The 18,233-nt window shown below is 34.4% G+C and overlaps 1 protein-coding gene across 1 annotated transcript; it reads left to right on the top strand.

The window, feature by feature from the left end:
- Positions 1 to 621: 621 nt before the first annotated feature.
- LOC149138852 (splicing factor 3B subunit 6-like protein) lies at positions 622 to 2,005 on the top strand. Its single transcript, XM_089449206.1, has one exon. It carries the CDS (start codon positions 1,311 to 1,313, stop codon positions 1,680 to 1,682), a length of 372 nt encoding a protein of 123 aa, XP_089305332.1. The 5' UTR covers positions 622 to 1,310; the 3' UTR covers positions 1,683 to 2,005.
- Positions 2,006 to 18,233: the final 16,228 nt, after the last annotated feature.

Raw genomic sequence — 18,233 nt, 5'->3', positions numbered from 1 at the left:
GATCACAATGAATATTATTTGTTATTGACTACATTCTTATTATTCACATTTTCTATCATTCAACACTATTACATTGTCACTTTGCATTCAACTTTTTTATTTCATCATTTTTTTTTTTATCATTAAAATTACTAATATTTATCATCTCAATATTTAAAATGATTATATTAATACTAGATGTATTTATATATTATTGATAAAATTAGTCATATGTTCTATAGATTTTTCTTGGCCACATGCGATTGAAACTAACCTAGATCCATCTTAAATCCGGATCTACCAAACACCGAGAGGGATCAAATCTCTCGAGGTGCAAACCTTTCCTCAAGTTTTACACTCAAAAAAGAGGTTTACACCTCGAGAGATTTGATCCCTCTTGACGTTTGATAGATCCGAAGTTTAGATAGATTTAGACTAATTATATAATTAGAATACACCATTAACCATTAATTAAATCATAATTTTCCTAATTAGGACGGATAGGCCTTTCTTTAACCAGTGCATCTCTAGTTTTTGTTTACACTTCCCATGTCTGCGTCACATATGTGCACAAAATTTTAAGCAACCTTCTACTTATGTGTGCACACCGCTAGAGTTCCAGCGGAATCTGTTTGAATTCATCATGGAGTTTATGGTTTGATAATGCACTCGACTCCTGTTGTGACGTAAAACTTTTAAATTTGAGAGCCGCAAAACTGAAGTGCGGGACCTCTCCTCTTCCTCAACAATATCCCCCACATAGAGGCCGCGACTCTAGAATCTGGAAAAGCCACTGTAGATTCAACTTTTTGCCTTTTGAAATTGCAGAGTTTCTTGAACCACCTTAGTTTTCCGTCCCCTTGGTGTTTTCTTGCCTGTCGATCTTCACGATGGGCGCTGGTTAGGGTTATGAGCTTCTTGGCCTCTTTCATCTTGAGCTTTATCCAACCAACGTAGGAGACGCCCGATGAGCCTGACTCATAAGTCTTGAAACTATTGATGCCGCTGCCCTTATTACCAAAAATACGATTATCCCCTAAAGCTTCCTTGGGAATGAAGGAAAATGAGGGTTTCTTGTAGCCTTCACCGGTGAGCCTGCATCGAATTCTGGCAGCAAAATCTTGAATCCTGAATCTGGGAGTCTTGGTTGGAGATTTAGAAGCTGTGCAAAGAAACTGCACCCTTGCTCGTTTTGGATGTGTATTTAAATAAATATCCCGTTGAGTGAGAGTTCAGGGTATTTGCTGTTTCAGGGAGGAAAACAACACCGATACACAGAGGTTCAGGTTTTTTTTTTATTGGTGGAAGAAAGGAATTTCGGAGAAGGGAAGATGAGCATAAGCTTGAGGAAGGCCAATACTCGGCTGCCGCCGGAGGTGAACAGGGTTGTGTATGTGCGGAACCTGCCATTCAACATAACGTCGGAGGAAATGTATGACATATTTGGCAAATACGGAGCCATCAGACAGATCCGAATCGGCGTCAATAAGGACACCCGCGGTACCGCCTTCGTCGTGTATGAAGACATTTATGATGCCAAGAACGCTGTCGATCACCTCTCAGGCTTCAATGTCGCCAACAGGTATCTTATCGTCCTCTATTATCAGCAGGCCAAGATGACCAAGAAGATCGACCACAAGAAAAAAGAGGACGATCTCACCAAGATGCAAGAGAAATATGGCGTCTCAACGAAAGATAAATAAGCTTGCCTCTTTTCTGTTTTGCATATGATTAAAAAATTGTCTATTTAGGGCTTTTAGTGGTTTGCTGAATTGGGGTTTTTTTGAATTAGGGTTTCCCAATTGGTTTTGCCTGAATTAGGGTTTTCCGAAATTGGGGTTTTCTCAATTGAGGTTATCTCAATCAGGGTTTACCTACATCCCATCAGCCTCCTTTATAAGGGATAGTTGCTATTTTCTGTATTAATATGCATACGAGGTTCAGTTGCATTTTCTTTTGACTCAATGTAACCTTTTTTTTATTTATTTAGTAAGCAAGAAGTTATCAAGAAAACATTAATGAATTACCTAAGATGGTTGAAACGTCGGAATTATTCTGAGCTATCAAGAAAACATGAATGAATTGCATAAAATGGTTGAAACATATGATTTTGTTTTTGTTTTTGTTTTTTTAAACATTGATATGTTGCATAAAACACCATCCAATTCTGGGATTGGACAAGGTCTAACAAGTTTCAAGACCACATACTTCGTTTACTTCGTGCAGTCCAGAAATGCGTTACAACTAGATTGTGAGGAAGTGTTTACCGTACTTAAAGAGTTCTGTTGGCTGGAGTAGAGTTCTGTCGAATCAACAAAAATAATCTAGTGTTATTTTTGTTGATTCGACATCCGACCTGTGATGTATTGAGGATGATCCTAATAGAAATGTCCATTAATGGTAAATTTAATCGTATCTTTGATCTGCAAATTATTTTCTGATTTCATTTGTCCCTGAATTTGAATACAAACATAAACAGGGTGACTTTGGTGGTTCTCTAAGAGAAGCAACTTTGAAAGAGTTACCAGTTCAAATCAAGTTTCTTAGATCTGTACATGGATCCAAAAGTGTATCTATTTAGCATAGCAATATGGACTACAACAACATTCTAAAGTTGGCATTGTAGCTGATGTTGTCTGATGATAAAAATGCTGTAGGGAAAAGACTTGCTTAAGGCCTCTACATCGTTTAAATGTCTGCTATAAGGTATTGACATGATTATAGGATTTTGGCAGTCCATCTGAAGTATCTACATGGGATTTTATGTTGTATGACATTATATTATTTGAACCTTCAATGGGTTCTTTATTGCATATCATAAATTGTGTTAAGATTATGTAAATTGATTTATGGTTCTCTTCAACCATTTGCATTACGGCCAATAAGAAAAGTTATTTGTAGTCGCACATCTATGAAATTGATAAGCGTCAGAAACACCCAGTAAGTGAGTTGTACTTTAAAAGATTGTCAGGCCTTTGATAGCTTGAAGACCTAGCGTAGAAGCATTAAACTATATTATTTTTATGTTAATCATGTGTGTAACAGTAATGTTTTAATTATATTATTAAAAAGTACTGTATCCCTTCTTGCTAACCATTCTTACAGATGAGAGCCAGACAAAATTGTCTTGTTTCGAGAGATAACAGAAGAATATTCTCTATTATACAAATAAAATGTAATGACACTACTGTGCTTAACAGACTGCAGGTTTCCATAAAACATGTAAAATTAGATAGATTTTCAAGGCCCATGAAGGGGGTTTCTGTGTTGGTACCTTGGATGCAACTTTCAACCCTTCAAGTGCCAGTAGAGTCTGCAGAAGGTATATGTTTAGTGGAGGCATTAAGAATCTTTTCTGCAGTTGGGACCAGGAGGATTCAGGTGGGATGAGACACATACCCAAGGTCAGAAAGACTGTCAAACTTGAAAAATGAACCTAAACGTGACAGTGAGGAGTGCTTCTCCTCACTTTCTCCGAAAAGCTGATTGAAGGCAGACTTGAGGATAGAGAGCTAGCGGTTCTCCTTAGGAATAGGATCATCGACAGAGGAGCACATTTGAGCCTAAGTAATCACATGAATGAAAGAGAAGATAGGAAGTGGGATATGCTAGGAGAGAGCTGGAGGTGAAGATGGTAATGATGTTGAACACTGATGAGGATCTTGTTAGCAACACTAGCCATAACCTCCAATCTCATCTCTGTATTTCCTTTGCCTCGAAATTTTAGAGGACAGACTTGAGAATGCTTTGGTATAGGGGAAATCCCACCTTGGTGCCAGGAAGAGTGTGGGAATAGTTTAATACAAAAGCTGAGACAAGGGGAATTGTGGCCAAGAGGTGACAGATCTATTGTAATTTTGTAAGTTGTGCATTAGAGAGGGAAGCTTACCCAAAGAAAGCTCAAGTCTTAGGTACAAGCTATAGGCTTTAGTGCTTGGTTGTTGGATGCCAAGCCTAAGTATCGAGAGAATGATAATTTAACATTTCTTAATGGGTTAAAAAACACACTTTTCCCTCAAATGATACATCTGATGTTTGAAAAATTATAGCCATGTTAACTCAGCAATTGGATTGCCTTGTGATCCTACATGATCTTTTTTTCTCATTATAAATGAACACCAGGAAACCAAACAGGAACTGACAGTGAAAATAGAAACAAAGTCCAGGTCGTGGTAGTGAAAATGGAAACAAAGTCCTGGTCGTTTTTGATCAAGATGCCCCCCTCAGACTCTGCATATGTATGTGCTAAATATATAATCAAGTGAATCCGAAGCCATTCAAGAATACAAATTTATCCACAATATTTTATTTATTTATATTAGAAAAAATCAAATTGTATTTGTATATGCTTTTATCATTGTACTAATCAAATACTCTAGTCTGATCTAATTTCAAGGATTCTGACATTGAGACGACAATGTTGATTGTATGTCTATGGTTATTCATTACTGGAGAATTGCACATTCGTTTAAGGAAATACCGAAACTAGACAAAGTTATGTTACAAGGGCCTTGAATCCAGTTATAATCCAGCAGTGGCACGATTCTGTTGCAACAATTACTCAAAAAACTTTAAGGCTAGGCTTTGCTTTAGTTAGTCGGGTGATGGTATTCTGGAAACGTACATTATGATTCAATAAGCTTGTTTACCATTGTAATTAATGTGCCATGTCATAACGAATATAAAAAAAATATTCTACACAAATGAATTACAATTTGTAAAAAATTGAAGATAATATATAAAAATTAAAAATAAATAAATTAAAGGTAGTTGTCTTGTGTAATTGTGTAACAATGAAGAATTATGTCTCCATTGTCGGTGTCTGAGTGCAGATCAACCCCTTTTGCCATGTTAATATGATCATGAGCCATCTTATTAGTATCAACATGCCATACATTTGGGAATTAGTTATTATGAGAACTCTTGCTTGTGAGTTCACTAAATTGCTATGACATCGTGCAAGCTCAAACAATCAGAATAATGGATATCATTGGAATTGGAAACTTTGAGCATCCCAAGATTTCTCGACCCCTTAGAGTTTCTTGCGCACTGTCTCCTGCTTGGTTGGAGAGCTTTGATCGATCCACCATGTTAATTCAAAGCCCTCGAAATAATTATCTCATGTCTTTTCTTTGTGTATTGTGTTGTAACTCTCCCTATTCAGTATATCTTAGGGTAGAACTTCAATTATACTGAGTTTTTTTCATCTGTTTTTTGCTTTTTGGCTTCTCAGTACTCTATGTGGAGAGTTATTTTTTTGTTATGGTCAGGTCTTCCTAATAAAATATTGATATGAACAATCTTCTTTTTACTGATATATGTATTGATATGAACAATCGTTTTACTGATATATGTAATCTCAAGCTTTTTCAATTAATATAATATTCACTTAATTTCAAAGTCAACTTAAGTCATACAACATCATATTTCATTAGTAACAAACTTTTGGTCCTCTTGCAACAGATTTTCATCGCTACAACTTTGGCCCTCTTGCAACTTCAGTTTCTTCATACGTTTGAGTCAAAAGAGAGAGAAAATGATAAGAGAGAAAATGATCTTTAAATTCTTTGTTGGGGTTCCTCCTTTTATAGCCTTCTTTTCACATTTCTCTTGCTCTTTCACTATTTTTATCTCCTCCTACAACTGTAAATTGAACTTGATTGATTGGATGGGAAAACGAGGTCGATTAGTTGCTTATTTATAATGGTTGTAGCTCTTTTTTTAGGCTGACTTGAAACAATTGAGGCTGACTTGGTGGAGGAGGGTTATATGACCAAATTACATCAAAATAAATTTTATTTCTTGGCATACAAAACTCAAGAAGGGTCTATTACATGATGACATGGATAAGGACTTATGACACAAACGTTAGAAGACTTTAATGGAGGGCTTGATCTAGAAGTAAAATAAATAAAGCATGAAACCTATGCTTATAAATAATTTTGTTTTACAACAATACTTCTTTTTCTTTCTTTTGACAAATACAATTATGAAGACGGATACTAGTTACATTTCTCAACACTCCCTTTTAAGTAGGGAGGTGTTCATAATTGTTCAACTGCTACAAGGTTTACCTCAAATTGAAATGTTCTTAAGAAGAGTACAACAACATACACAATGCTTGGGATACCTCATTGCCAAGGTATCCCCCAACAGGGACTAAGGTGTCATCTTGGAAATTTCCACTATAGGTACCATCAGGCTACAACTCAAGTATCCATCCAATAGGATATAGATACCATCTAGTCCCCCATGCCCTAACACCAACCCTGTTAGGGATCTAGGTATCAACACTAAACCATATCTCTCAATACTTACCAAGCCATGATGTCCTCCCAAGTACCATCATAAGGCAGTTTTATGATAATCTCCCTTTTAACCAAATTATAGATATCTACCAATTCAAGCATGCTCCTAAAATAAACTAACTTCTTGTTGGGAAAAGATTTTGTCAATACAGCATCTACTTGTTCATTTGTTGGTACATACTGTAGCTTCACGGACCTAACCAATAATTAAACTTCCAATGTATATGTTCTTGTATGTTAGCACAATCTTTGGGGTGTTCAACTATTCTGATGTTTCTTAGGTATCCAAACATATTCCAAAGAAAAGATCCTTCTTCATCTTTTTCAATAACACCTAGCTTCAACACTTTCCAAGACATCAATTCTAGTTTTCATCAATCAAGAATAATCATTTCTAGTGCTTTAGCCTTTCTCTAATCTTACTCTTTCTTCATGGTCTTTACTATAGTTGTCACAATATTCCCTCCCCCTTAACTAGGGATTTATGCACTTTATTTATTTGAGCTTCTTCTCTACTAAGAGAAAAATCCATCAACAACTCATCCACACAGGGTTTATCGTCATATCATTGAAGAACTTCAATCTTTTGGAACATCATTCCTTTTTATACTCACATGGAAACAAGGTCATATATTAATGAGTAATGTATACTTCAATGCTATCAAGATTCTTACAACTCTTTCTTTCCATGATGCTCAACATCATCATCAAGTATGAGTTAAGTAAGCATCTTCAACATCTTGAAGACTATGTACCTGCAAATCTTTATCAACAAGTACAACCAAACACAAATATATAGGATTATGAAAAGTCAAACATATTATCATAGAGAGAACATTTAAGGTTATCAAAATTTTGAGCAAGAAATTTGAACTCATAATATCAAATTCTAAACTTTGATAGGATACCAATCAAAAGAGAAACAACCTACTAGGGTTACATTTTCATGTCCTAGATTTCTCACAACAACCTTTTCTAGGGTTTTTGTCACAAACCCTAGATTCCATCATAAAAATAAACTTTAAATATCAACAATTTATTTCAATGATATGAAAGCATTATTACATGCCCTAGAGACTCATATCAATCTCTACCAGGTTTTGTCGTAAACCCTAGATACAAACATCAAAATTTTAATGTTAGATATACAATAACTCGACCAAGCTAGAATTTCAATCAAACGAAAGCATATTCACATAGGGTTTAATTCTTACTATTTTACATTGACTATTGCAAGGGTTTTGTCATAAACCCTAATTCATTAAACCCTAAAATGCTATGGTTTCATTATAACATAAACAAACCCTAAACATAAAAAAGGACATGGTTTTACAGTGAACCCTGAAGGTTAGGGTTTTACCAAAGTGAACAAAAGATAGTGAGTATGACAAGGGTTGATTTAATTCAAAGATTAATCACCCTAAATAAGAATCTTGATGATTCAAAACCCTAGACATGAGAGAGTTAGTAATATATAGCAAATTTCAAAATGATCGTACCTTTTCATATAAAGAAGGTTAGTTGTAGATCATGTGGTCCTAAACATACATTGCATTGTTACTTTTACAAACCTTGTAGGATTTCCTATTGAAGGACTCCCTCTACAACAAATCTTCTTACAAGATGTCTCCCTCTGAATCTAGTCACAATCTTTATACCTATAAGCTTAGTCCTTCCAAGGAAACGATAATGATCAAGTAACAAAGATATATATAAAACAATACTTATAAAAAAAGTACTTATCTTTTGTGAGAAGGTGGAAGCTCCCTCTGGAAGAGCTCCCTCTCACCATCAACATCCTTATTTCTATATTTACCTACAACATTCACTAACAAGTACTACCAAAGGTATACAAGTACAAGAGTATAATTACAAACTATATATTTTAGATCCAAACCATAAAATATTAATTCTAGGGTTTCAAATTCAATTCTATACTTACTAGGGTTTCCAATTTCTCGCTAGATTACCTACAAACCCTTAGATACCAAAATCCACGGTTTCTATGAGGAAAAAAAACTAGAATAGGGTTAGGGTTTACAAGAAATTAGATGCCAACAACTTCCAACATTATGAAGTCTAAAAACCTGAGAACTAGAAAAAATGAGATTTTGAAACCATAATTAAACCTTGAAGAAATAATTGTACATACCTTATATTATTCTTACCTCATCCTATCTTGCAAGTGACTTATTTACAAGGACAAAGTCGTACCTTCTTTAGTGCTTCCTTCAAGGATGCCAAGTTTTGGATGTTCTATTTATACTTATGTATCACTGCTTGTGTAGTTTGATGCCTTCATAACTTCAAATTCCACCATTTGTAATTATTGGATGGAAGCTTCATGGTTTCAGATCCTTGTGTCATATTGATTTGCAACTGTGTATTGTAGCATATTTTCTTCTTGGGTTACTTGTTATACTTAGAACTACACTGAATTTGTTGTAAGTTATTTCAAGCTCGGTATTCTTTCCTTTCTCTTTAGTTTTGATCTAGAGATTGCCTAAATATATATGTTGGTGTTAATAAATTGTTGTTAGCTATGCAAGGTAACTTCCAAGGCGATTGTTACATTATACCATGTTTTTCTTTGCATCTATCTATTCCATTTCCAACAGTACTATTGTAGATTCATTTTGTACGCTGAATTTTACCATTGTTGTAACTATGTCAGGGTCAAATTCTTTACTGTTAGGAAAATCCAAATGTATCACTGTGCAAGGAGCCAAAATATATTACTGCGCAAGCACTTGAACAAGTTAGAGATGTCATTGTCCAATAGGGCTGAAATGTGTCATTGTGGTGGCTTAGAGGTATCCCTCAAAAAGGGTTCAGTGAAGATCACAAAGGTGAGTGAGTCTTACTATTCCTCTTCGACCTCAAAACAAGTCCCAAAAAGAATAAAACAAGTCCCAAATCATAGAGATATTGATCTTCAAATAGGACACAATACTGCAGTCACATGTAGCCTTCAAGATAGTTCAGAAAATAAAACGATCTCCCTTGTACTCTTGGTATCACCTTGTATTTCAATGAAGAAGTTAGCCAACATAAATTGTTCTTGAATTCTTCATATAAGATTCATTGAATTAATGCCAATGATGTGAGCCAAAGATCTTGAAGCTGCTTTTTGTCCTTCTTCACCATAACTCTATTACCATGTTGAAAAATCATAAACGCAGAAAGATTTTCTTATCTTTGGTAATTACTTGTTATGTTTCTTAAATTCTTATTAACTTCTTTATGTCTTCTTTAACTTCTAATCATCAAGCAATTATCAAAACCTTAAACATGAAGATCAAGGACACAAGATGTAGGCTCTCATCTAGGGAAAAACCCCTTTCTAGGGGAAAACTCAGTCAAACTCTTCTTCTATAGTAGAACCAAGTCAAATTGAGACAACCAAGACCTTTGACCAAGACAAATACCTCCTCCAATCCACCAAGTCAGCCTCCCAAGATGATTAGCCAAATTCCAAAGTCAACTTAAGTCAAACTACATCAATACTGCATCAGTCACAAAATTTCATTGATCTTGCAACATATTTTTGACCCCGCATCTCCGACCCCCCTGTAGCTTCAATTTCTTCGTACGTGAGTCAAAAGAGAGATAAAATGATATTTAACTTCTTCGTTGGGGTTCCTCCTTCACTAGCCTTCTTTGTACCTTTTTGTTGTTCTTTCACACTTTTTATCTCCTCTTGCAACGACAAATCGAACTTGATTGATTGGATGAGAAAATGAGGTTGAGTAGCTGCTTATTTATAGTGGGTGTAGCTCATTTTTTAGGCTGACTTGGTGGAGGGTTATATGATGAATTTACATCAAAATAAATTTTCCTTCTTGACATACAAAACCCAAGAAGGGTCTATTGCATGATGACATGGACAAGTACTTATGACACAAACCCTAGAAGCCTTAAATGGAGTCTTTGGCTTAGAAGTAAAATAAATAAAGAATGAAACCCATGCTTATAAATAGATTTCTTTTACAATTTTTTTTTTCTTTTTCTTTCTTTTGACAAATACATTACATCATTACTCAAATAAAATTATGAAGACCCATACTAGTTACATTTCTGAACAACCCCGTGGGCTGAGATATATATTTTTAACTAGAACAAAGAATCCTATTAATTAAGAATATGTACCTCGGGCATAACTATTACATCAAAATGTATTAATAGACTCTAGTTTTCCAAAATTCGAAGGCATGAAGATCTAACTCACACACTATCAACATACCTAGAAAGAACATGGTTGACTTAAACTTCCAAATATTTCAAGGAATTGCAATCCAACATTTTTTATATGAATATATTCTCACGAACTAACGACATAAACATGGACAAAAGGAAAAGCATAATTATATTGGTTTTTCAGTAATGATTTCTCATCACTATTGGTTCAGATGCTACTAGGTCTTTCTTCTTCTTTCTTCCTACTTTTTTCTAGACTTTTGTTAAGTATGAGGAGAGCTTGCTAAATTAATTTAATATGGAGTATATTGCACTTGCGATTCTTCTTGTTCTATAGATCCAACTACACCATGACTTGCCCAACTTTTCAGTGTCTGAGGGCCAAGATTACCATGTGATTTAATGCCCAAGTCCAAAAGATATGAATTTTCTTTTGGTAGACATTGGGGGACTTGATATCATTTCTTTTCTTTGGAAACTATAGTTTGTTGAGGAGGAGGAGGAGATTGAAGATATTTGTCTTGAAGGACTCACTGATGATCCTCAATTGAGCCAACCCATCAAGTATATTTTCTTTGTTTCATTTTACTGTTTTTTTCACCGAGGCGGATAATGAATAACTATGTGGCATGTATTAAAAAAATCCCACATCACACTCAAGCTTGCTCATAATCAAATTTTTGAGTCTAGGAAAAAACTTTCCCAATCAAATTAATTCTAGCTAGAAACCCAATAACAAGGTCTATTTCCACATAGATTTTGGCAAAGGTAGCAATGCTTCTCCGACGAGTTTCTCAAAAGGAAACATTGAACTTTCCTAAAGTGTACTTAATATCCTAACAAGAGGAAAAACCCCATAAATGCACCAACATATTTGAAAGTCACATCCAAACAAGAGTAGAATTCAAGGCATTATTCATTGGATCAAAGGAGGGAGACCAAAGTTTCAAACACAAATTGACATTGTCCAAAAACTATGAGTCAAAATTAAATATCAAATCCCTATCTTCAACATTATAAAACTCAAAAACAAAAGGAGTGTTAGCATATGGGTGGATGAAGACCTCATGCTTGATCACCTAAAGTTGGTGTTGTGTAGTCCAAGACTGAAGATCTTTGAGTTGAGGCCAAAACCTCGAAAAAAAAAAGAAAAGAAAGAAAAAAGAAAAAAAAACAACCAGATTTGAGTAACTTATCTTCCTCATCATCTTTTGAATCAATTGGGATGGAAAAGGATGGAGCTTAATGGACCATAAATAAGGAAGTGAGTGCATGAAATTGTTGAAACGTTGCGTTCTTGAAGAATACAACATTACCCAAGGCAATGGAAAGATCTAAAACCGAAGGACCATAAGATATGTGATGCTCCATTGAACATAGTGAGGGGTTCAAAAATTTCGTAGCATAGGAGCAAAGGTGGCCACTATAATCACAACCACATAAAAACGAAACTCTGAACTACAAGAAAAAACCACAAGAAGCAAACTACAAACCAAGATCTTCTCTCAAACACGCTACATCTTGACAATACCTCTGCAAAACATGTGTAAACGTATTGGAATAACGGCACAAGAAACTAAGATCCACATGAACATGCAATAAACCTGATGACACCTTCTGCAACATGATGACAGTGAGGTGGGGGGATTCTGTGAGTAGCCATGATGACTAGAAAACATTAGTAATGTGTACCCTCACTCCTCAGGAGATCGAACATTCTCTTGAAATTTGAGATAAAATTGTAGGTTTAGTAAAAGTAAATAATTTTAATGAATCTAATTATATACATAATATAATTTTTCATCCAATGAATATGAAAACTTATACTTTTAGTGAACTTACAAAGAAATTAATTAAACAAAATTTAAAAAATGCATTTTCATTTTTTCTTTTCAAAATTATTTAAATTTTTATTACTAATTGTTTTTTCTTAAATGTATTAAAAATATAAAATATTTATCATATTTCAAATTCACTTTATTTCAATGAGAACTCCATTATCATATTAATTAGTAGTATTGATAATAAAACACATTGTATATGTAATAGTGCAGTCATATAAATTGAATGGTTGGTAAACATTGATAGGTGTTAATCCATAGTAAGTATCAAGACACTTACCTCATAATACATCTCACATTGTCAATATTTTAAAAAAATCACACAAATCAACAAAGATACACTTTATTTTAAATAATAATAATAATAAATATTATTATTATTATTATCAAATTGTAAAAAGAATTAATATATAAGTTAAACATATATACATTTAAAAAAACACGGAACATGAAAAACATAGGGAAGCAACAATAAGCAATAAGAGTTCATTGCCATAAATAAAAACCCAATGGAAATCAAATTTGCACTTGTGACATGAATTTGTTTTTCAATTAAATTCAAAAGTAGATAAGACATTTTTTTTTGACAAAATCGGTTACTTGTATATTATAAAAACTTCAGGCACTGAGTCCTAGTACATAGATATGATAGATTAAGGCATTGAGGATCAAAAACGGGTTCGCAGACCCTTGTTCTTCATTGCTACATAAACGGTAACTGAAATTAAAGAGGTAACGGCTATATTGCCGGATAAAAGAGCCTGCAAGCCAACAAAATTTACAGTTCATAATTCCTAGGGGAGTTTCTGGGTAACTGAGTCATCAGGGAGGGATTCCTTCCTTGCACTGGCTCTGGTTGAAGCTTCCGCTTGCATACTTTGGGTGAGAGTCCTGATATTCACTATAGCTTCCTCAAGATGAGTGCACCTGACCTTCAAGGCCTCGATTTCTGCTTTTTGTTTCTCAAGCTTCTTCCGTTTTGATCTGCTGTCTGCCTGGTAATCCTCTTTGAGGTCGTTGAAATGTTTGATGAATCTGTTAATCATGAATGTATGCGCTTTGCAGAGTGTGCATTCACTGTTGGTGATGATATTTTCAAGAGAATTGTTGACAGGCGCCTGAGCTCCTTGCTGATCCTGCTGGTCCGCCATTTCGCCAAGCTGGGGAAGAAGGTCGACGAGCTGAAGATGCGGAGAGGGACAAATACCGAGGATGAGGGCGATATAAGGGAAAAGAACAAACAGTAAGGAGGGTTGTGGAGCTGCACAGGGAGGGGGGGAAGGAACAGTATGACGGGGGAGCAAAGAGATGCGAGGGAAAGCGCTGCCACGGCCAATAAAACCACCAGTTAGAAAGAAATTTAAATCAGAAATTAAAAGGCCTGAGTTTACCACTGTCGAAGTGCGAAATCCGAGCTCCCGATGACTGAGCCCAGCTTCATGAGAATGCCTGTGCTGAGAGGGGGCGCGGTCCAGAACCTTTGCAGCACTGATAGATGAGAAGGCAGAGAGGCCCAAGCTGCTATAAATAGAGGGAAGGGGGCATCTCGGGTGCGTGAACCAGTGCTGAGTGAATCGATTCTTGAGATGACTGTGATCCCAGGGAGAGATCTTGCAGCGAGCGATGAGGATAATGGAATGATGACCATTTGCGCAGAGCCTGGGAATGACGGCTGGGGACGAGTGAAACACTATGTCGAGGCTGGAAGAGGTGATATATTCAAGTGCAGGGGGGAGGATTTGATATGAGAGGGACAAGTTTGCGCAGTCGAGGAGAAGATTTAAAGTAGATAAGACATTACTACCTTAAAGATAAATTTAAACCACTACTACTAAAAACATTAACTGGAGATTAAATCCCTACCATCCACCTAATGATTATTGATAATTAGATTAAAATTCTGGAAGTTTTATTCCAAAATAGATATGCCAATTGACATAATTATTCCAATGATATTTAATATATATCAAGAAGATTTCACCAAGATTTTGACCAATGTGAGTTTTATATGCAATTAATTATTGTCAAATAAGAATATTTATGACATTGCATCATATTTGACTTTTATAAATCCAACTTAACATTATTGTTAACTGAATTCTTGAAACTATATTGGGTATTGGATTTCTCATTTACTAAAAAAAATATTCTTGTGAGGCGTTGTTTAGACCACAAATTTTTTCGAAGACGTGTTTAAGTGCAATTTTATTAGGTCAAAAGAGTAGATGGTTTAAGGCGATTCCCAAGTTTAGAATGTTTTGTGTAAATTAAAAAACACATATTATGTATAAGAGAATGTACAAACATATGGTTCCTTAATTTGTGATTCATATATGTGATATGCAATCTCTATCGTATCTATGCGCACCTATAAATGATTAGCAATCAACTTTCATATCATAGGCTATATCCCAACTTGATTGATTACAAAAATTGGTAAAATATCCTAATTCAAAATCTTTTTGATGAAGATCACATTCCTGAATTTTTCCTTTTGCCCCTTTTTCCCTTTATTTCAATCCAACTAGTTGATTGGCTACGCAGTATTGAATTTTATAATTATTAATCATTTTTCCTCATCCAATGGAATAATAGATTTTTGGTCCCTTTTTAAATCCAAAGACTTGAATTCATATCTTGTCTTCCCCTACCACATGAGTTTCCTACAAGGACTATTGGGATGGGAATGTCCTCTTAAGGCATGATGAAATCAGTGTAATTGTTGCTTCCCTCTAAAGATGGAACAAAAGTATTTCGCATGACAACAATATTAGGCACCTCTAAGTTCTTGTTTGGTCCAAACTATTGGTGATCTATCATCGAGCTTTCCCAAGATGAATGTCTTATTTCCCCCTTTACTATCTCATGAAAACCATGTCATTTCATAATAAGTCACCAAATTTCCATGATCATTATAAAATTTACATCAAAAGAAACTATTTCCATAATCCAATCATTATATCCAACTTTAGTTGCCACTCTCCAACACCATTTTGCTAAGGAGGTCTTTGCGTTAATCAACATAAATACATATTCAAGGGTAGGAATTGGAATTAAGAGTTTTTGGAGCTAAGGGAATATACTTGAAAAACTTAATGCTTATTATACTCTCATAGTGCCAATATTCCAAGGTGACACTAGGAAATATAACCCATATCAGAGCCTCTAAAAAAAACTTTTGAAGGTTGGTTGAATCTAGGTTGTTATGGCTTCATTAAAAGATTTTTCTCTCCTTCAATCAAGTCCCTTTACCTACCACTTTAGCTTTAATACTCACCATAATGAAATCTAGGATGAAGAAACCTTATACATTTGGATGGATAACCATTCTATCATTTGGAAGAGATCCCCAAGTCCCTTGTATCCAAGGCTGGAGATTTTATAGGGAGGGCCAAATATAATTAACTCTACAAATCTTTCCATGTGCCAAATAATACTACTCATTGACTCGTTGTTTCATTAAACTTCAAGAGTGGAACCAAAGTTCCATTATCTACATGAAATAATGGGAAAGGGACATCAGAGAAAATTTAAAGTATAAAATAGGACTCATAAGGAAAATAATAGTTAAAATAATAAAATTACAAGTATGAATTTTCAAAGGAAAATATAACTAAATTTTATTTGTTTCATTGCATTGTCGACTTAATTATTTGTAGGTTTATTCAAATTTTAAGTGTATGCATTTGTTGGATCTAGATTAAATTTTGCATCCATCAAGTACCTAATCTACATATTTTTGAAAGACCCATAGTGAAATATACTAGAAACATGTGAAAAAATATGTTCTTGAAAGAAACATGTCTACCCTTATGATTGACATAAGGATAAAATATTTACCCTTATGGTTGACACCATCTTGAACCCTAATGGTTCTTTTAAAGTTTGTTGATGGCACATTTTTCATTTTCAGGTCCATTTTTTGCCTCAAAATTTCTATAATTCTTTTTCAAGAATCAAAATGATCAATAGTTGGGTAATGTTAGGCTCAGATTGGATTTGACATTGATATGGGCTTTGGCATCAATAAAGAAGTTATCTTTGAAAGTCGGATTTTTTTCTTAACATCCCCTTGGGGCACTAAAACTTTTAGGCTCTCGTATGAGGATATAAACCCCTTTTATAAAGTGATTTTGTGTAAATGACAAAAACAATATAGAGTGACGACCTTCAAATTTTTATAATGTTTTTCCAACCATGTTCCAATTGCTTGTTGATGAAGAGAAATGTTTGTTGTTCAACGAGATTGTTCTCCCTAATTCAAACCACTAAGTTAACAACAACAATCAAATCCATGCTTCTTAATTCTAGGGTGAATGTTCTCCTAGACAAGGACATCCTGAAGTTTTGGAATCTTCATTTAAGGGAAAGACTTCTTTCAAGAAATCAAATGAAGGCCTCATTTTCCTTTAAATACTATGTGGAATTATTTGAACAAAGGGATTTAGGATCATCACGAGAGATACCAATGTTAAATAAAGGGAATTTGAGGCTTAAAATGGGCCTCCTAAGGAAAATAATAAAATAACAGTAAAAAGCGTTGAATTTTTAAGTTTTTCTTAATTTAATCTTTATTGTGTTCACATTCATCATTAGGTAATTACATAGAAGATCTCAACTATATAAATAATAATGATAATAGGATCATAAAGAGACAACCAAATACAAGAGAGCTCATGCTAGGATTTTTCCCATGCAGTAAATAAATGTCCCAACCATCTTTTGCATTTTACACCTTTTTTTTTCATTGTGTGTTTCTTATGATTTTACCTTTCTTTTATTTGCATCAACCTCTAGGGCTAAGTTTCTAGTCCCAAACTCAAGGATGAGGATGAAAGGTGTCAATTCTAATGAACAATGACTACCAACCTAAAGAATGGAGATGACTAAGGAGAAAAATGACAAGTGGTATGCATGGATTACCTTGGACAAGCTACTTGAATCAATCCTTCTCAAGTAGTTCCTTTCCTAAAGCCCTAAGGCCTAAGAGGAGGTCCCTTTGGAATAGAGTCAAAAACTAACCTCCTAAGTGAAGTGAGGGAACAAGAATACATTCAAGATTGATCAAGTATCTAGTTTACCCCTTGATCTATGTTAGTATTCTCATAACATTATGTGAAAACACATGATTGCAAAAATGGTTAAAGTACTTTCCAATGGATGACTCATCTTCCTTTAAGAAGGAATGCCATATGGGAAAGAAATCCGACCAGAGCAAGAAATGGAGGATCTTGGCATCATGTTATGTCTTGATCATATAGGGTTGTTGGTTAGGAGATTTTTTTCTCTTATGGGTTACCTAATTTTTGGTGGGTAATAGGTCATTATCTAGAACACACTAAAATCCCATTTAAGGTCATGAATAGAGTTTCAATTCACAAAATGGGCACACTAGCTATGAATGGGAAACAAATTGAAAACCACAAAAAATTTCTCCAATTAGATGTCATCTTGAGTCATTCTAAATCTATTTGAATACCTTCTACTAAGTGAATGAAATGGAATAGACACACTCTATATTTTTGGAGATAGATAACCACAACTTCGTGACATTGAAAACCAAGATATGTATACTATATGGTATCTAATTCCAACATTAAAATATTGAATTAGTAAACTCACTGCAAGTCAATTTTATTAATAGAGATATATTTTATCTTTTAAACTATATTAAAACTAGATAAACAACATTATTTTATTTTATGCTTAACATTTTCTACTGGTAAAAAAATTTAAATCGGCATATTTTATTTGATTTATCTTTCTTAAAATGATAAAATACAATTCCATAATATCAAAACCCAAACATATTTACTATATGACATTTAGTTACAACATTAACATGTTCACTCGAAAGGCTCACTTCTAACTTAGTTTTTATTAACAAGGAAATATTCATTTTTCAAAA

The sequence above is a fragment of the Pinus tabuliformis genome, chromosome X (assembly GCF_031772625.1).
Source record: "Pinus tabuliformis cultivar Carrire ecotype Pingquan chromosome X, CPIR1, whole genome shotgun sequence".
NCBI lineage: Eukaryota > Viridiplantae > Streptophyta > Pinopsida > Pinales > Pinaceae > Pinus > Pinus tabuliformis.
Note: the sequence above shows the minus strand (reverse complement) of the source record. Positions and strands in the feature narration are given on the sequence as shown.